General features: G+C 40.3%; 1 protein-coding gene across 1 annotated transcript in view; it reads left to right on the top strand.

The window, feature by feature from the left end:
• Positions 1 to 18,474, top strand: part of CERS6 (ceramide synthase 6) — a 122,539-nt gene extending 104,065 nt beyond the window's left edge. Inside the window, exons 9-10 of the mRNA XM_065638088.1 lie at positions 11,383 to 11,539; positions 13,243 to 18,474. Of these exons, the coding sequence (XP_065494160.1) occupies positions 11,383 to 11,539; positions 13,243 to 13,404 (319 nt within the window). The 3' untranslated portion in view covers positions 13,405 to 18,474. The remainder of the gene's footprint in view (positions 1 to 11,382; positions 11,540 to 13,242) is intronic.
• The last annotated feature ends 2,835 nt before the right edge of the window (positions 18,475 to 21,309 follow it).

Raw genomic sequence — 21,309 nt, 5'->3', positions numbered from 1 at the left:
TTCTCTGGACCTCACGTGCTTGGTTTTGCCGTAGTTATGTGGACATAGTCTTCTCCCTCTTGATAAAAGAATGGTTTGTTTTTTGCTGTTGTTAGATTTTTCTTTCAGTATCCAGAAAGGGAAACTCCATGTGTTTGTAATATTTATTAATCAGTTTTTGAGGTGTGCAGAGGACAAACAGGCATCTTCCACTCCAGGAGACATGAGTAAAGAAGTTTATGCGCTGCATTTTCCAGGCTTTTTTTGCTCATTGCTAGCTGCAGAGTCAATGTTGTGAGGACCATGAAACTCCTCAAGTCTGGGCTGTATAGGAGACCCAGGACTACACACTTAATTTGCGTATTCTTCTGGAATACACACTTTTTTTGACAGGGCTGTTTGAATAAATCTCCTAATTCTGCGAAGAGTTTGATACCTGAAACTGATTTCATGGAGTGACCATGAACCGGAGTATTTCCAAGAGCTTCAGTGGAAGAAAAGTGGTTGACATGGAGGGTGATACAAGGTTACTAAACCTGTTCGTCGTTTTTAAAAAATTGCTTAAAGTAACTGCAGGTAAAGGTGTAACTTTTGGGTTTGAAAGGAGAAGGAGAAGGCTCCCAGGAAAGCTAGGCTGATGTTTGCCATGTGAAGTCACCAAGCTGGGTAAATTCACGTTCTTTCAGGTTGCTCTGACTAGTACTAGTATGTAGTTGTTTTTCACTACTTTTGACTATTTTTAGAGTCAGTTATATTGTATGAGAGGTAGAACGCGGTGGGTTTCAGAGAAGTGTTGCTGACAAGTACTGCTATCAAAAGGCAAGGGAGCAGGGAAACGGCGTTGGCATTCGGGCAACTCGTGAGGTCTCAGCATGGCACATGTTACATATATGCACTGACAAATGTGAAACAGTGGCCTAACTGTACAAACGTAAATGAAAGCCTGATTCAAGCTGATTATAAAGAACACAGGTCATGTTCTGCATGTGCTGTCCCCCAAATCCTCATCTCAGCAAATTTGGTATAATCTAGGTAGTCTGTACTCTGTCCTGTCCTTGATCTCTTCAGATACTGTCAGTGCCTGGACTACTGTTCCACATTAAAAACAGCAAGGACAGACAGTCAACCACTTTGATCCATTGGTATGGTCTTGTTTAATGTGGGTAGGTATGTCTTAACTGGATATTCCGGTTTTAAGTCGGTTTGGAAAGGTTCTCTCAAAGAAAAAGATGGCAAAAATAATTCTCACTGTTAAACTCAAAGCTGTTTCAGGTGCATGTCTCATCAACTGCAATGTACAGTTGCTAAGTGGGATTTTTATGCCAAAAAATCCTATATAAGCATGGATCGGCCAGTCATTGGAAGAACAACTTTGTTCCTTGTTGTTCTTTCATTTTTAAAGCTCACCAGAGTACACAAAGTCAGGCTCATGGCTGATTTCTAATTGCCTTTTCATGGCAATGAATATCTGCATGAACCAGACAAGCATGGCATGATCCTCACCGAGTTAAAATTAACTTCTGTTCACCATGGTGTGCTGTAATGAACCCTAGTTACTTATTACCAGTCATTCTCTCATCTCTGCTTGACTGGCTGAATTGCTCTTCCCAAGTTTCATCACTGGTTGAACAACAGCGTGGGATATAGCCATGCTGTTAATGCACACACTGGGTCTCCAAATAGCAATGCACTATTGCCAGTTTGCACTGTTCTCTCTCCTTTCTTTTATCCTGGAATCAGCTTCTCTCTGAGCAAAACTGCAGCTTGAGTTACAAACAGAGCAGCACAGAGCCCCCATGAGTAGCAGCTGCTGCAAAGATTTGCTGAACCTCTCTTTTTGTGAGCTTTGTTCTTTTTCTAGCTGATACTGACTGTTTTTGTCTCTTTTGGCTCTTAACATGCAGGGAGGTTGGGTTGTCGTCTTTCACACTGGTTTTCTTTCCTGGAACGTTTTCTGCTGTTTGACCCTTGAAGCATGTGCATTGTGGGAAGGCAGCACGTGGGCCCTGACAGAGTCGCCCTGCTTCATTCCTCTGAATGTGTTAGTAAAACAGAAGCTCCAACCTCCCCTTAAAAAGCATCCTGCTGTTTCAAAGCTATATGTAGGCACTAGTTAGAGCGAGAATCCTGGTCAGTTACTTGCATGGTAAGAATTTAGGTAGCCAGATAAATCCCAACTGCCCAGACCTTGTCTGGACTCCGAATGAGCACAGTGTTTTGTGATGGTTTTAGCTACTCCTGCTGGATCCTGAAGTCAGTGAAAGCCTTTTTAGGCTGGCTAATATTATGTGTAGAGCTGGACAAACATCTCTGATTGTTCTATGGTAAAATAACTTACATTTTTATTAAGAACATAAATCTCTTCTGACACTGTTTTGAGCTTGTTTTGCTCAGAATATTGTCTAAACCAGAACACAATCTAAGTTGTTTGTGGGTAGCAGATATTAAAGGAATAAATTATGACTTTGATCCAGGGTACTTGATTCCTGATTTTATTTGTGCTGTCAGTGAATGGATACTGTAGAACTAACAAAAGTTATCTAATGTGCTTATATTTCAGCCTGTTTGTAGTTTCAGCAGGCAACTTATAACCCATCAGTTTATCAAGAGCATTTAATAAAGTTTTTGGCAAGCTAACTACGGTATATTTGAAGAACTCATAAAGTCCAATTTATGGATGAAAAAGAAGGTTCAATTAAATAAGTCTCCATAGATTTACTCACAACTCTTGTCTTAGGTCTTTAGCAGAGCATATATAATGTTGTCATCCCATCTGCTTTTGACAAAGTGCTATCTGATGTGGTTCTTCCTAACTGGTTATTTTATTTCCTCAGATTGTTTACAGCACTTCTGAACTCAAGCCTCTAAGTGCTATATGAAGCAAAGCTGTTGTCTTTGGAGTGCTGGCTTAATACTTATCCAGCTATTTACAGGAAAGCTCTAAGAAATGGAAAGGTTACAGGTGTCATTCACCATTGTGGGTTTGCAGTGTAAATAACAAAAAGTGGCATTTGCTCAGTGTTTCCATTTTTAAGATTTTCATGTGATCACAACAGGAAAAAATTATATGAAAAAGGGTTTCATCAGACTTCCAAAGCTGATTCTCTTATCCTCATTTTTAGTTTCTACAGACAGTACCCTGTAGCTGTAATAATGCTTGCTGTTGTCAAGGATAGGCTGTTCAGCCAGTGTTCTCACTTTCCTCCCTTTATTAGAAAATATGTCCTTTCTAAAACCTGTGCTCTGATTGAAAACAGGACAGAAACCATTGCCGTAGCACTTCTTTTGCTCAGAATTTTTCTGATGAGTGTAAATGTCTCATGGGAAGGGAAACAGCATTGGTGTTGTTCTTGTGACCAGACACGTCAGTCACTTTCAAATCAGCCCAGCAAGGTGTGGTGACCGGAGAGCAGGATGACCTGAGGAGGCTGAACTGAGGGTTGCTTCTGCCGTGATAGTCAGCTGAAATTCTCCAGGTCTCCTCTGAAGTTGCATCATTTGCAAGAAGGAGGGCAGAAAAAAAAGGGGCTGACCATGGGAATTTGCAGTTGGACTGTGGTTTGGTTTGGTTTGTTGGTTGGTTTGTTCTGTTTTGTGGTTTTTTGAGAGAGATATGCAAGGAAACTTCGACCCAAAATACATCTTCAAGCATTGCCTGTTCCATGATGGGGAGAGCTGTGCTGGGACGGCAGTGCCACAGACAGCCCATACGGGTGCTGATGGTCTGTGTGGCCATAGGTCATTGGAGCGTGTGCAGAAATCCTGCCTCTTCTCACCCCTTTTCTCTTAAAGGCTGTATCTGTAGCACTGGGATTTGCTGTTGTTGGAACATATTTTGTAGTGCTACAGAGTTGACATAAAAGCAAAACAATGCTACTGGTTCACTGTGGGCTGCTGGTGTATGTGGGACATAAAAATCATAGCTGTGCAAAAGTGTGGGAGTATGACAGTTAACTCACCAGCTTGAAATAGTAAATGGCTTTTGAACACCATGATCAACAGCCATGATCAGCTAGAGTCTCGTTAGTGCTCTGCTAGGAGGAGGTCGTTATGGCTAAATGCTTTGGGAGGAACCCAGCATCCATCTAAGTGAGCTGGTTTCATCAATGCTGCACAATAGCTATGAAAGTAGAGATCATTATTAAGAAAATGGGATTAAACCGACAACTATTTAAGGCTGATTTCCCAGACTTTGGTGCAAAGGAAATGCTCCACACCGTGCTTATGGCAGCAGAGGTACAGTTGATTGGGGTTTTGGTGTGGTTTTTTTTCCCCTTTGCATCTATGTCTTTTGGCATTTCTTGCACAACTGGACAATAATCCTTGAGTCATTTGTTTGAAAGATGAGTCCTTGGCAGATGCTGTGCCACCACACTTCCTTAAGCTGCATGATTTTTACAGATTTCAAAATTACTCCATTGCTCTAAGGACATGTTCTCAGGACTAAAACAATGGATCCAAAGTGTGGTACTCCGACTACTGATGGTATGCAAGCCACCTGAAAGACATCGGGCACCTGTCAAGACAACTGTCTGCAGCTGTTGTGTGATGTTTTGTGAGCTTTTGAACTAGTTCTGTTTAGTCCTGCATCTACAGAAAGTTTGAGTAATCTTTTTCTCCCAAAATGTCTGCCATGGCACATAGCTGAGCATAAGACAATGTGTCAGTATGTGCTCCAAACGCAAGAGGAAGAAATATTCCTTGAGCAGAGGTACTGCACTTACTTCTAGTCAAAAAGAAGAGACATGGGGAAGGCTTTTGTGTTCTCTGATAACCTGGTTTGCAAATATTGGTAACTGGCCTCCAACAGTTTACAACAAATGCCTTTCCTATAATATTTGGAGAATAGCATGAACTCTAGGCAAATGGATCTAGATATGTATTCTCTGTTGTTCATATAAAAGTTTTATGCGTGCCTGGAGATGTTCAGATTTGGAAGTGTCATTCTTCACATAATGTAGTTTCTCTGTGCCTATCGTATGATCACAGGCCTTTCCACAAGCATTTTGCCAGAGCGCATTACTGATACAACATTTTGCTGAGTATAATTATATTCTGCTAGGAAATTTGAATTCTCTCCATAACCTAATGTCTATTGAAAGGCTCTGCTGAGATTTGAGCTTGGATTGCGAAGGTATCTCTGACCTTTTGTTATTGTTTTTCTCTGTCCACGTGAGTAGAAATGCTATTATTCATACCAGTGGCTGCAAAAATCAGTTAATGGGCAGTGACTGTTGACGAGAAGGAATTGAGTGAAGAGAAAAGCACAGCTGAACCCAGGACGGTGACAGCTTGATCAGAATGGTCTCTTTTACAGCACATCAAACATGAGTAATTTCCTGCATGTTCCATCACTTTAGTTAAGTAATTGGAAATCTTATTGATCTAGGCAGGGCTTAAAATAGCACAGTCTTAGTGGCCCGGCTGTGGTTTCTGCAAAGGGGTATTGTTCCTTATTACTATTAGAACAGGAGCCACCCATCTCTACAGCAGCTGAGCTTGTGTGAGCACCATGTCAGGAAATCCTCCGATGTGGGGCTGGCGTGGGGAGGCAGAACTACACGTGATGCTGAGCTCACTGATTAAATTGAAGCGTGTGGATTTAATGTTGTTCTGAGTACTGACTCAACAGTTTATATATTTTCTGTCACTGCATTTTGCAGAGATCTTCTATCAACTTACTTTCTAAAAGAAGAGTGTATTGAGCATCACCAACCAAAAAATCTGTGGAATCCACCTCAGATGCTGCTGAAAGATCATCTCTCTGTCCTCCCCGTCCTTCCTTCCCTGTTTCGTTGATGCTGTGTGGGTGACTGGTTCTTATGACTCTTCTTAGTTCCCAGTGGGTCTCTGCTGCTCCCTTCATCCTTGCCACGCACTGCTTAGTAGCATAAATCCTACTCTGGGGGACTGAAAATCTAAGAGATGGCAGGATCTTAAAGGAGAAACCAGCTTGTTCTTCCAGTCAGCAGGAACCAAGAAGCATCTGTTCAGAGCAGAACAGTGATACAGCCCAGTCCTAACAGCAGCGGGCCGAGCTGAAACTCAGAAGAGAAGAATTTGGCAGTACAGCCCTTTATGTACTGGATTTGCTGTAATTAAATATTTAGCTGTGCTGCAGCTTGAGGGCTCCAGGACATGAAAGTGCTATAGACTTAAGTTTCTTGAATTTAATGAGTATTTTGCATGTCATTTCCTACCCTTTTCAAGTAAAAAGTTGGGTAACTCATCTGAAGTCTCTCACGCAGAAACAGCTGTGTGTCAGGTCACCTGTTGTATAAAGTTAGCGTTGTCATTATAAGTAACTAGGACAGCCTGAGATATGAAGTCCTATTAGATTTCAATCAAGGTCTAAATCCCGAGATTAATCTTTACTACTGATTAAATGTAGCTGATTTATGGCTGATCAGCATGTGCACATGTGTGTGCTTTCACACTCCACTGCCTCTTCATCTGTCTGTGAATCTCAGTGATATTTTTTTTTTACCTGTCAGTTTTATGGGATCTTTTAAGCAAGTAGTCCATAGTGTTCTATAAACAAGCTAATGAATTAATACTCCTAGCGTCTTTGTGTGGCAGACAAGATGTACCAATACGTTGTGCCCACCTTCAACAAAAAGTAAACTATGTGAAGAAATCAGAAAATTTTTTGGATCATGTAATAAGTTAATGGAACAGCTGAATCCAGAATTTAGGACTCCTGACTCTTTGTTCTCTGGTCTTGGTCACTTTTTACCAGGTATAATGGAGAATAAGCTACTATGTTTTGGGGCAGAAGTAAGTGCAATTGTTTATTTTTCAAAGGAAAAAAATCAAAAGGCAGAAACTTTGAAGCATTCAGGCATTAGTATTGTTGGATTACTTACACTAAATAGGATCTGAATTTCATTCATGCCCACCTAGATGTAATTATCTGTTTGCTCTGCAATGAATACAGTATTGAAGGATATCTCAGTGCAGCTGGCTATGGTGCAATATAGTGTGCTGTTGGGTAATGTGCATATGGTAAAGGAGATAAAGACATTTATTGTGAATTATTTAAACAAGCTGTTACCGTGTTTTGCTGTCCTTGGTTATGCTTTGAGACTTCTGGCTGTTGCACCGTGGTGACAGGAAGCCTTTCATTCAGCATGCTGCACACACAATGTGTTGGTCACTGGACGGTGCTGCAGAAGTTAAGGCAGAGTGTGGCTGGCACTCATTTATTTCAGCTGCACAGTTTCTGCTCCCGTTACGTGTGATAACAGTGCCCATCACCCTGGTATGCTGCATTCTGCAGAGTTCATCATGAATTTACTGCCTGTCTGAAAGAATGCTGGCTCCTTCCACATGGCTTTCTTTCTCACCTCCTTTCTTTCCTTTTGGGACCCTTTCAGAAGCATACATAGCATGTTTTTGCCAATTCTCAGACAAATGTAAATAAGCATTTTAGTCTTCTACCCATCGCGCTCTTTCTTTATCTGTCTTTCTTCATCTCCCTTTTCTCATTCCATCCCTGGTGCAAGACAAGTGATCAGCTTGCCAAGAACTAGGAACTGCGGTCCCAGAGCCTGGGCTTGTGCCCACTAAGTTGAGGGGTGAGAGTGTAATCTTACCTGAGTCAGTGTGTGGGCCTATTGCCGGCAGCCTCCCAAGTACTGCTGAGCTGGTTAAACAGAGTTAGATGGTAGAGGAAAAACCTGTGTTGTTATTCGTGTGATGCATCTGATTGCTTAGTAGTTGTTGAAAATGTAGTAATTGTATTCTGAGTGTTCAGTTAGAGCGGTAGTACAGTAAGGTATGGACTTACCTCTCCCAGTCGCTCAGATATTGTGGCAGCGTTCCTGAAAGGCTACCACAGATTTCTGTAAGAGTGGATTGGATCTTAAGTGGTGAATTTGTTTTCATTTTCCTTCATCAGCCACAGTGCCTAATTCAAAATGCCAGACTGAGAGATTCACACAGCCAGGTGCACAGGCCCACTTGGGATTTGTTTAATGAGAAGAGAGAATAATGCCTTTCATGAGATTGTGTTATTTTGTCCAGCTATCAAAATCTTTCAGGGCCTCAGAAAAATTGCTGCAGTCCAGAACCTATTTTCAAAAGCAGAAGCTAACATTTTGTTTCAAATTGCAGAGACCTGGGAAATGATGACCAAAGTTTTCAGAGAGGTAGAGCACTTGCAGCTTAAAGTAATTTCTCCCTGTGAGATCAGGTCCAGCTGTTTCCAGTCAGATAACCACGAATCAACGTTTCTGCCATTCGTTATGAAAAGCTGGGATTTAACCACTGGAGAGCTTTGAAAAATTCCAGCAAGCCTGTTTGCAAACTTAAGTGCCTGACTGCCTTTTTTAGTATCTGAACCTAAGATTTATTTGCATATACATCCCATAGGCACTTTCTCCTTCATGGAATCCATTCTCGTGCTGCTTTTTCCAGTCCCAGTTACTTGTGTAGGTGGTTAAAATGCTTTGGTTGAATCTTTTCAGCAGTGGAATTGGTGAAAATTTGTCTAACCTTTCTTCCCTCCCTGCTTTCCTCAGTCTCTGCAAGTACAATTTCTCTCTGTATTCTGCCCACTAACCTTATGATTCCCCTCGCCCCCATTTCAGACTTTTGACATGAAATAAATTATTTCTTCTGAGAGGAAAAGTTTATTTGCTTTCCCTCATTTATTCTATAGTTTTCTGTATTTTTCACTCAGCTTCTGCTTAGCTCTACATGCTTAGACATAGCCCTGGCTCTGCCTGCACACCTAGCCTGCTCACCAGGTCTCTGACCCCTCTTAGCATGGCTGAGCAATTAGTGAGATCCTTTATGCAGCTTTGATGGAGAGTTCCAATCCTGTCCTTAGTTTGCTGGACACGAGCAGATTAGAAAGAGGTCTGCTTTTTCAATGAAGGCTTATTTCACATACCTTATACACAGTAGATGACTCATTTGCACGGTGAAACTGCTTTTGGAACCAGAAGCACTCTTTTTGGCCTTGCTGTCTTCCTGATATTTTAGACTTCTGCAAGAACAGACCATCTGCATCTCTAATGCTGCTTTTTTGACTTGACTGCTATGGAAGTTCCCAGAGGTGAATTTGATCCAGTGGATGAAAATATAAACAGAAATGTGTAGAAACTGCATTTACAATTCTGGAGCATATAAAATTTTAGACAAAGACAGTTGGATGTGAGCTTTACGTAGCTTTATGTACAGGAGTTGTTGATTTCAAGTGTGAATTTGATACCGTGGTTGGAACTGAAGTAAGTGCTGGTGAAGTAAAGCAGTGCTGACTACAGCTGTGTTTTGATATGCATGAGAGCGTCCCCTTGAATTATGAAGGGGGAATTGCTGTGTTACCATTGGCAGAACGGATTACACAAAGCTGAGACTGAGGGGTTTTAGCTGACAGAAGCAATAATATGATGGGGTTTTTGCAAACTGGAAAACAGTTTCTTTTTCTAGAGTACACTTCATAAACAGAAGACAGAGTAAAAACACAGCTGTATAGTAAGGTTATAAAACATCCACTTCTCAATAAATTATGAAGCAAACATGCAGTTTAGCGTAAGAAGGCAAAAATAAAAAGGTAGGAAATTTATTATGAAATGCACTACATTATTAAGGCCAGTGTCTTAGAAATAACTGGTTGGTTTTGACCAGTGCTATTTTATACACGTAAATCATTAGCACTAAATGATATATTCTGGTTTTGCTGTCTGTACATACTTCTTATTAATACTACTTGAGCTGATTTTTATGTTGTTGGAAAGGATGTGATGGAATAGGCGAATGTGGTGGCTTTTTAAACAGCTGAGCCCAGTGCCTGTGATGTTTCAGGTGGAGCTGGCTGTTCTGCAGCCCCCACAGAGCCCTCAGACCCCTCCGGACTGCAGACCCAGGGGGTGCACCGGTTTGCTGATGAAATGTGCCATCTAGTGGCATGTCAGTGGGTGATAGTTAATTTAAAAACAAAACAAAAAGGAACATAAAGCCAATGGACTTTTTAATGCATTTTTACACAGCAGGGAAAACGGATGGAGGTTGACAAATCCTCATCTTGCCACCTTTTTCTCCCCCTAAGTAAGAGGCATTCATAGATGGTTCTTTGTTTCCAAAAATGCCATTGTTTCTGCTGTCTGTTGACCATTCTCTGCTCTCAGGCTGTTTGCCGAGGTCCAGACTGAAATTGTCTGCTATGGCGGAGTACTTGGACAGAATGATTAGTGCTGTATTCAACAAAGCTTCAGAAGTCATATTGTAACATCGCTGTTACTGCCTCCATCTGAAATGCTGATTCTCAAAAACTTGATTCAAATGCCTAGTACTGCCCAAATTTCTTTGACACGGCACCCAAGCCTTGCTGCCCCAAAGTGTCCCTATTGTCCACCTCTCCTGTATGTGACTGCTAAACCTGGCTCTTACTTGTACATAAGTGGTGTGCAAATTGGATTTTGTGCAAAAAGTGGCCACCAGAGCTGCCCAGTACCTTAGTGGTTAGGACAGACGCTCGGGATGTTCAAGGTCCAGGGTTAAGTCCCTTCACTGGTTGATTATTTTGACCTCAGATTCCTGTTGGTGCTGAGGTTCCACTGAAGAGTTTATGTTGAGAGACTCAGCAAAAGCCTTCACCCATTCTTAGAAAACCGTGTAAGAGGCTGAATCCTGCCACGTGTGTGCCATGGTTTTACAGCTGCTGAAGCCTCGCTTTGACTGAATGGTCTTGGTCTGGTTTTGGTTCCGCATAACACATTGCTCGTGTTGCTGATACCAAGGGGGCAAAGGCATCCCGAACTGTGTACAAACACCAACATGAACCCCTCGGCTTTGAGATGGGGTTTGGGAGAGAAGGCTTCAGCTGGGCGCACCCAGGGAGCGTTGCCCTGCTCTTGGTACAGGTTTGTCTGGCGTAACGTGGGAGAGGTTGCAGCTCACTGGCACAGCCTGGGAACGTGGTTTGAAGAACGTGGTGCTGCATGTGGGTTGCACTGTGGTGTAAGAGTCCTCTGCATGCTCTTACCCTGTGCTAATACAGGGCCACCAAACCCTTATTGGAAGCAGTTGAGATGGAAAAGCTTGATTTAAAAAAAAAAAAATATGGAGTGAAGTAATCTTTGTTATTAATCAGGGAAGGAAGTATTTGAGACAAACACCACCTGCCAGCTTTATAAAATAAGAGAAGAATGCACACTGAGGATCTTTGTTTTCTATAGGTGATGTTTGCAAAATGAAGTTAAAACACTGAAAGCAAGATTTTGATGTTGTTTCTGGAGACACCTGTGTGATTCAGTCAGAGTCTCTGTTACTCTGAGAACCAACTATCTGTGTGAATCCCGTCTAATCAAGTACTTGTCACCTTGATTTAAAAAGGGCTTCTTTTAGATTGTTGGCTTAAGGAAAGTGTCATTATTTTTCTGTCCCTTTCTCTTCCAGGATATTAAACACAACATTGTTTGAACTGTATGAAGCTCTGGGCAATTTTCCTGCCTTATGGGTCTTCAATGTGTTGCTTGTGATTCTTCAAATTCTGCACTGTTTTTGGTCTTACCTAATCATAAAGGCAGCCTACAAAGCTATTTCAAAGGGCAAGGTAAGACAGCATGGTTCTGTTTCACGTTTATGATTTTAACTTTTTCATTATCAATACAGAGCCACTGACTTTTTGGTCACTTTTGGTTATTTTTTCTTTCTAATCCGTAACATGTTACTGAAGACACATGTTGTTTTATGTAAACTCTTCTTTCCTTTCACGAAAACTTTTTTCCACTCTTTCGAACAAATGTCAGATAAGTTAATATACTCTTTATAGTGTTTGTATTTATATGTGCTTCCACACTTCTTTTTTATAATCTGGTACACTGAACCAAACTACATTAGGGAAATTGGATTAACAAAAAAAAAAAAGGCAAACTACTTTCTTGGGGCTACCAGTTCTGGTTTTTGTCTTTATAGCAGTTATTAGCCAAGTGTTCATTTCCCAGCTGATAGTGATAATGATAATAACACAAATTGAAATTCTGCTGCCTTTGCTAATGGCAAAGTGACAAATCACAGCCTCTTTTGGGTTTTGGTACTAATGAGGTTCTGCAAAGGGCTATATACTTTCTTTCTAGGATTCCTACAGCAAGATTATTTGGGCTAAAATGTAGTGTGTTGCTGCCATAGGTGTATTTGACAGGGAGGTACAATTCACAGAAATACTAGCCCCATTACACTTGCTGTGCAGATGTGGCGCTCACATTTAGATGATAGAAGTAACGCTTACATATAATGTTAAAATATCATTTTCCCCTTAAAGAGCTCATGAGTACATGTTTTAGGCGTGTAACCGCCCCCAAAGTGAATAGGATTGTTTTGCAGAAAACTGCTTTCTATGAATGTGCTGGAGAGCTCAGCCTTGTCCTGGACAGAGCCCAGAATCTGCCACTTGCTCTGTATGACAGGCAGTGCATTCGTGAACTGTATTTTGCCTGGAAGCCACACTTCAGTCTCCTGTGCTTTTAGCAATTGTTAGCCTCAGCTCTCCTGTCTGAATTACACCAGTGACTTCAAACAGTGCTTCCTGCTCTCTCTTACTCTGCTTGTTTATCCTTTCCCTTGTGCTGTGCTGGAAGGCTGGGAAGTGGAACCCCTTGCATGTAAGTGTCTTCAGATTTACTATACAAAAGACTTATTCTGCACAATACTAGTGTTTTCAAATTGTGCTTTCTGCGTGGTATTTTTATCCATTGTTTGTGTTTATATATTTAAATGAAGGCTATCTTCAAAGGCCGTTTCTACTTCTCACCTGTGCATTGCCTAGTACCATTCAAACCCACTTCTGTCTGTAGTATCTGGGTGCTATCATGTTACAACCTTTTTTAGACATATATATCAGCAGGATAAGCAGCTGCTCTGTCACCATTCAGGAAGCGTATTTGAGAGCATAAGTCCTCTGCCTTGTAGTTCAAAAAATTGCACAGGAGAAAATTTAGATGGTACAAGAGCAGAGTTAGACACTCGCAGCAAGACAGGGACTGGGTTAAAGATGAGTATGCATGACATATATATGGAGGGTTCTTCTTCCTTCAGATCTTAACTTTTTTCCTCACTTGCAAATCCATCCTTTCATTTCTGCAGTAAAATAGGCAGTGTTTTCACAACATGTTACTGATATCTTAGAGTAGATCTTCATCTTTAATTATTGTTTTATTGTTGTATTACTGTGTGAATTCTTTGATTCTGGCTTGAACCAAAAAGCTCAGTTGTTTCCTTAAAATCACCTACTGCTTGCTTCTTTTTCAAATTCTACAGGTAGCAAAGGATGACCGAAGTGACATTGAGTCAAGCTCAGATGAGGAAGAAACAGTACCTCGTTCAAAAACCCCTCACAGCACTGTCACCACTAATGGGACCAGCGGTGCCAATGGGACAAATGGGTATCTTACTGGCAGCACTTCCTCAGAGGAGCATTAATCCTTGAGTTCAATTGTGAGACATGAACAGAATGAACTGTTTGCTGCTGGAAGTAAATTATAAGTTGTGAATGCGGTTTCTTCATATATCTCAGTATCAGAAAAAAATTAGGAGTATCAAAGCATTTTAATAGCGCACTGCCATATTTCCTGTTTGTGAATGAAGACAACACACCATTCTGTATACGTAGGCATGCTGTATGTGTATGTAACTGACACAATGGGAGCAGTATTTTCACTTGTACTGTCTTTGACATATTATTTATTTTGTATTCTTTTGGGAACTTCTGGACAAAAGGGAATATCCATTCTCTAACTTTTATCTCTTGCGATTCTCAGTGGTGGAGAGCATCACGCTCAGATCTCTTCTGTCCATCCCTGTTGCTTTTGCGGAGTCTGCTATAAGTAATAGTTGTTTGATTTGTTACTTACAGTAAGGTAGAGCATAGCTTTATAGATTCTAGATCTGCTTCAGATATTTTTGCTATCTTTGTGTTTTAAAGTGCTGGTTTTGAAATTGCGTATCAAAACACAGTGGCCGTTCCTCCAACATAAAGTTTTAAAACACTGGATTGATATTTTAAATAGTAGGTAATGTGCTCAATTAGCAATTTGGGGGGAAAAAAAAAAACACAACTGTGGTAATTGTGGGATATTACTGTAGCATAATTTAAAATTCAATTTGGTGGTTAATCGCATTAGAAGTAGACTTGAGTAGTTGTGCAAATACCCAAAAGCATTGATGTTAACAGTACTCAATTTTTTTCTTTTGCCTTGCAATTTTTGACCTCTACAGATTTTAGCTTTTTGCAGAGATTCCATGTTGAAAGGTGTTTATTCATGTGCAGCATTGTGAATCCAGACCTCACTCCTGGAACTCTGCTTGCAAGTTCAGATGGATGAGGGCAGAGATGTGATGGAAAAAACAGCAGATGAAAAGTTCATTGCTTCTTCGGACACAGTTCAGTCTAGGTATCATTCTTACTGCTACTTTCTTGGTAGGGCGAAGAAAGAGAAGGCAGAATGTCATACGTTGCTAGAAGTAGTTTATTTTAAATGCATGAAAACTTGAGCAAAATTGACTTAACATAATTCACAGCAAACTTTGAACTCTCATCACCTCTAGAAATAAAATTAAGGGTGTCTGTAAAATAATTTTGCTCTCCTTTTTCATCCAAGAGTTACAAACTGTGTCCCAAAGAAGACAAAGTAACACCCAAAATAAAATCTTTTTAGACATTATATACACACTTCTTCCAGTCTCTAGGTCATAGTTTGATGTAGGATGCTGAGGAACATACAGCTCTTGCAAGACACTTTCCTGCGATTTGTGACAGCAGTGCCAAAAGTCTGTGAGGTTCTTGGGTAACAGACTCTATGCAACCTACTGTTTCAACAGTATTGTGTATGTGCACACAGAACCAATGTGCTTATAGACCAAAGACTTATACATAAAATAAATAAAAATTTAAAAAAAAAAAAAAAAGAAAAAGGAAAAAAAATAATTAAAAAAGGGAAGGAACAAACCAGGAAAAAAATGTAATAGGCTGTCTTCTGTATACAAAGGGATTGGAGTGCCGTGTTCAGCTGGAACTCTAAGCCAGGAAATCTTTCTGATTCCTTCCACCTATGCAAATAGCAAAGTACGGATGGTTTCTAATGCCATAAAACATGTTGAAAGGCTCTATTTTATACAGACTCCATTGAAGAAAGTTGTGTTGCCACTTCTTTCTTTTGAAAAACTGATATTTGTCCTATTCTACTGGTCACTCTTGAAAACTTCTGAAACCTTTATTATCCATAGAGACCCTTGTGAGTTAGCAAAAGAGGTGCTGAAAGTAAAGGCAGAATGGCAGAATGAAAATATTACCTCTACTTAGTAGACCACAGAGATAAGAAAACTGAAAAATTGTAAATCATGGAAGAGGAGCTGTCAGTTTTACTACCCACAGATCATCTTTTGAAAAAGGCAGGTAGTATAATTCAGCTGTTGCATAGCTTCTGTGTCCATGAGTGTACCTTGAGGGAGCAAGGGAGTCTTATTTAAATCTCCTTCTCCCTCAATAGTTTCTCTGCCTCTAATTTTTCTCGTCTGTCTCCTGTGCCTCTGATTTCATACAGTTATCTGCAAGGCAGGTTATACATGTGAAAATACAGTGCAGCAGAAAGTATCCCATCCTGAGTATTTGAGGTGGCAGTCGTTTAATAGCTACTGTCAGTAACCAAGATTTTAAAACAAAACTATCCTGGGATATATTGAATGAATGTTATAATTTCTGAAATCTGATCTGCTAAGATGGTGACTGAGAATAACAGTCTAAACACACCTCTTTCATGCTGTTGATTACTACCTCTACTGGAGCATTTCCCTTCTGCAAAGATGGTTACAAAAATGGCATTTTGGCAAAATATTTTGTCTTACAAGGGGACAGAATGTTGCTCTGAACTATCAACCTACACAACACAGATAACGTGCAATAGTACTATAATGTTGCTGGACAGAGAGCGGTTCCCAAAACCAATCCTTGTGCCAGAGGCAGGAGACCTTTGGTCCCTGTTGGTCCTCCCCAGTTGTGCTCTCTAGTGTTGCCTCAGATGTGCAGTCAAGGTACAGCCCTGGAGATGATTTACCATCGCGGCTACAGATGCTGTTGGTGTACCTCCACTCTTAAAACATGCAACTTGGATTGAAACTGTTCCTTTGAGGTTCAGGTGCACCTGTCATGGGCTGAAGCATGTACACAGTTACCATGGTTCAACTGACTCCCAATGACTTATCTCCTATAAACCTGGCTTTTTGGAGTCCGTTCTTAGCAGCCTAGAATAAACTCAATACAGAATTGTCTGGGAAATAGGTGAGATGAAAGATTTGCTGAAACGGGATAAGAGTAAGGAAGCACTGAGAACTTCACTATGCTGAACAATCACTAAACTTTCAAGCTACATTTTTATATGGAAATAAAAAATTCATACCACTTTTTCTGTCTTTAGTGGGATGGACCAAGTGTTTTTAGAACTCACACATGGCAGTATGTTTTGATTCATTGCTTTAACCAATGGATGTCAAAACTTTGACTTCATCTTCTACTCTGCAAAGAGAATGTCATGCAACTATTTTTTTTAATCTGAATTTGTTTGCTTCTCTGCTGAAGAGCTTTGCAAGGTGCTTTTGGATGCGATCAAGTATTTAGAGGATGATCACACATATTCCAGAAAATTGATTGAAATTATTCGCATGGCTCATGGTAAATGCGAGATCTTAAAATGTTCTGTATATTCATACCTTTTGTAGAATTGTCATTTTAGAAATGAGAGTTTGTACTCTGTAACCTCTGTGTCTTCTAACTTCTGTGCTCTCTTTTTATAGTACAGTACATGACCCAGTGGTTGAGATGTTGAAGTAGAAAAATGAGGAGATGGTATTTAGAGTTTATTAGTAAATAGTAAGTATTTGTCTTCTCTCCTAGCCAGCCCAGAATATAGTAAAGTAAGATTCAGGTCTCCCTTTGTTTACTGGCGTATTGGCATATTTTGTACCAAAAGAAAAATATATGGTGAGGTTTTTTTCATAAGAAACTAAAACCAAACATTGCAGAAAATGGTAGAGATATCTGACCAAACAACAAGGGTGGACGTTGGAGTCTTTTGGATCTTGATCAATGTTCAGTAGTGCTAGTTCTAAAATACCAAAGTGTCCCATGCTGTTTCCTTATTGCCAATTTGTAGTTTTTTCTATGTGTTATTCATTTAATGATTCCAGCAGAATTGGAACAGGTGTCACAGCTTCATATGCTCCTGTCTCAGCCTGTGACCATTCTGTGTGATTGCCAATGCTAAATCCTTTTTCTGAGTCCCAAGTACATGCACTAAACCTTTGCTTACAGTGAAGTGATGTGTGTCTTAAATCCGTATCTGTTTCAAAGGAAAATCACTTTCTGATTCTGAAAAGGACATGGTGGCAAAAGCTGTTACCCTGCAGCAAATGTCGATGATGATCAACACAGATTGATTTAGACACAACACGTGTCTTACGCAGAGTATTCTAGTAGGAAGCCTAATGCCTGTTCCATTCATCTTCTCATTACTGCAGCCTTCCCTGTTCTCAGAGAACTATGGGCTAACATTGGTTTTCTACAGTTGATGATTTGGTATTTTTTTAATCTCTTTGCTACAACTCATTTTTGTATGTCTCCTATTGTCTACTTCTTCTGACACTTGTGTGAGAGGAGATATTGAATACTTTTTACCCTTCTTGTAATGTAGACCTTACTAGGCCGAACTTCAGTGTTCTGCAAATTACAGTTGCCTTTAAACCATAAAGCAAAACCAGTTTGTATTACTTGTTTTGACTGGTTTTGGTTTGGAATGGGGAACTAATGGGAACTTCAGTAAAACAACCTTACTCTTTTCCTTTTAAAAAGCACTAGTGGAAGTTTGGAAAAGTGGTGTACGTATATAGCCTTTAAATTGTAAAAATTTCTGATTGTAGTTGCAATGAAAACACAGTGTTTGAGTGTGTCTCTACAGAATTCTCAGTCTTTAAAATTGCTTTAAATTTAAAAACTGGAGGAAATACTATGAAATTATGTTTAGGAGCCGGGTCAGTGATCATGCATGTTGGACAAAGACCAAAACAATTGTCTTACATGACCTAAAATGATCTGTGCAACAAAACACATTTTCTGGTTTCTGTTGAACTTCAGCTTCTTGCAGTCCCAGGGTTTAACTTTTGTACACGAGCTCTCATACCGTACTGTGCATGTTGGCTGCCTGCTGCAAGTCAGGGTGAGGCAGATGACACTGTTTCACCTGTGTTTTCATGACAATCCTGTGCTTGAGCAACTCTCTCAGAAATGCAGTGATGTGTAGGAACTCCACTGTCCCAGACACAGTGATGTGCTAGCTAGAAGTCCTTTCATGTATAGCTGTTGTGTAGAACTTTGGGAGTTATTTTGTGTTTTACTCGGTTGGTTTTGGGTTTCTTAATATAGAAAATAATTATTCCTCATAAAATCTCTGGAACCAATCAGTATTGTGGGCTATTTTGATTTGGAGACACTTTCATAATAAACATAAGTATTAGGAATGTAGTGTTGGTTTTCTTCTCTTTTCCATGAAATGCAATGCAAACAATATTTTCCTTTGTTTTAGCTCAAAAATTGTTATCCACACTGCAGACTCCAGCATTTTTAGAGCAGATTCAAGTAGGTCTTCACTGAGCTCGTCACTACAGTATTTGATGTTACTTCTGGTATGAACCTGTAACAGTAAGTGTTAGAAGGATAAGTTCTCTCCGTAGAAATTTAAATACTTTTATTTTAAAAAGACATTTTACTAGGATTTAAAAAGCAAAAATTTGCATGTTAATAATTTCTGAATGTCCAGCTGGGTCCGCCTTGGAAAAACTGTCCTTTTTCAATCTAGGTAGTCAGAGTTTCTTAAAAGTAGACGTTCAGTCTGATGTTTCGGGCTAAACTGTCAGTCAGCAAAGCACCACCTACGAACCACTTCTGGAAGTGAGAGAATAGGCAAGGGCCACTCTTGTACAGTGGTTCTGAGAAAAAGCTGCAGCTCTTGATTTTGCCAAGGAAGCTGCATCTTTCAGACCTCTACCATTAGAGTAGACCAAATCTGCTGGCTTATTTATGATAGGATTCTTTTTTTTTTCAGTACTGTTAAAAGGAAGAGGGATAAAGGGTTTTTCTTTTTTTATATAAACAAGGAGCTGTCTTTGTGTAGCAATGCACTGAGCTGGAATTGCTTTCATACACTCACCAAAGTAAAGCCTACAAAATACCATTGTCTGGCAGGCTCTGGTGCAGCATTGAAAGAAGGAAGTACTTAGAAATGGGTTGCATGAATACATTCTTACCACTTTGGCAGAAAATTGAGGCAACAGTTCTCATAACACAAATACCAATTATATAGGAATCTCCACACATCAATTGAAGTTTTGCTTCCAGAAGAGAAGTAAACCTGGGGATTTGCTTTGTGTTTAAGTAACTAATTACTGTAGTTGTTAATATGTTCCCATGAAAATATATGGAGAATCTTTTAGTGTATTTAATATGACATTTAAATTCTTGTTTATAGAAGAAATTTAGTTATGTGGAAATTTGCCCAGTTGCATATCTAATGTCTTTTGCTTCCTATTCCACATTTACCCCTCAACTAACATAGCACAAGGGAGAGCCACTGTGTATGGAAAATGGCTAAGGATTATGTGAAAAAGTGCAAAAATTTTTTATGTGCTGCCTTTAAGTCTGTAAAGGTGCTTCTGTACAAGAAACACAGTGGTTCTCAAAAGAAGACGACATGAGGTCTGTGCTGCTTTGGAAGAGCTAAAAGGTGGTGACAGTCTCCTGTGGTACAGAGGGTGAGTGGAAGGAATCCAAATGTCAAACTGTGCCGGATGGGCAAATTGCCACTGACTTGGTGGCTCGTCATGCTGTGATGGACAGAGGCTGGGAGCTTGTGTGGAGAGATTTCCATTCCACCCTGTTAGTCCTGATTCTGCTACTGTGGGTGGAGGGTTGCTGTTTCCCTAATTTATGCTGGTTTTTTGCTCCTCTTTGTGCCCTGTGCTGCAGGATGCTAGTCCTGCCCCTTGCCAGATTTTACACTGCCTACCCTTGTCAGTGGGTTACCTTCGTCAGTGGATTTCACAGAGCAGGATGCCAATTTGCACTCAGGTAACAGAGGAGTCCAGGATGGTTGCCATATGGTTATCACAGGCTGTTTTCCACAGAGTTCCCATGCTGGGGAATTTTAAAATGTGAACACACTCGATAAGTATGAGAGATGCCACATGGACTTTGGTATGTGTAACAGGTATGAAGCTGGAATGCACGCTGGGCAAACCTGCATATCCAGACTTCTCACTGGTGACTGCCCTCCCCCCAGACTGTAAAATCCAGAGATCTGTAAAAAGTTAATTTCAATAATCCAACACCTATTCGTGCAAAGCTTATGAATAAAACAATAACTGTAACTAGGCGGAATAACAGCGTACCTGAGGCTCCTGCTGTGCCAGGCCTAACTGCAGAGCTCTGCCAGCAGAAGACACCAGTGCTCACCGGAGGCCTCTCCACCATGCAGGGGAGCAGGGAGCAAGGGTAAGGCTCACATCCCTTTTCTGCCTTAGAAGGCGGCTTTATTGCTATCGGATAACACACACTTGGGGAAAGTTTTATACCTGTCTTCAGCCCTGAGTGTGCTAGGCTGTTGGTGATCCTGGTAGAGGGGTTGCTTAAATGCAGAGTTGTGTGCAACACTGGGGTGTTTGTAGGCTTCTGACTTTCAAATGTAATTGTTTAGATGTGACACAAAACCATTAGCTCTTAGTCACTGGAAACTGCAATATAAAACGAAGTATTATAAAATAGTTGAGCATTGTAGTTTTTTTCTGTAAGAGCAGCATGACCGACTTGTAATGTGAGTGCTATAGTTCACTAATTAGATGAAAAGGTAAAGTACTTTTTAAGGTACTTGCTGACAACATATATTTACATTCCCAAATTAATACCCTTTCCTAAACATCTGAAAACCACCATTGTACCTCTGATATTTTTAAACACCTCCAAGTGTAAGGTTCCCTCCCTAGGAAATACTATGCAGCTTATTTTTCACTCATTCCAAAATAAGACTGAGTAAGGGTCCTGTCCAACTGCATGCCAGTAGTGTTTCTTGCAGTCTCCACACATGAAAAAATAACAATGAAATTCAGAGGTGGAATGTGATCCTTAATTAAAATTACATGAGCTCCCTCCTGCATTAACCTAACTAGCAACTTTCTGTCCTGTTTCTGGGTTTGTTTTAATGATAGCCTCCCCTTTCATTAGAACTCCCAATAATAGTAAGTTTAGTCACTGTTGCTTCTCTAAGGTATTTTTGAAAAAGTTGCTTC

Source organism: Caloenas nicobarica, chromosome 6 (genome assembly GCF_036013445.1).
Source record: "Caloenas nicobarica isolate bCalNic1 chromosome 6, bCalNic1.hap1, whole genome shotgun sequence".
Taxonomy (NCBI): domain Eukaryota; kingdom Metazoa; phylum Chordata; class Aves; order Columbiformes; family Columbidae; genus Caloenas; species Caloenas nicobarica.
The sequence above is the reverse complement of the archived record's forward strand: the minus strand, read 5'-3'. Positions and strand labels throughout refer to the sequence as shown.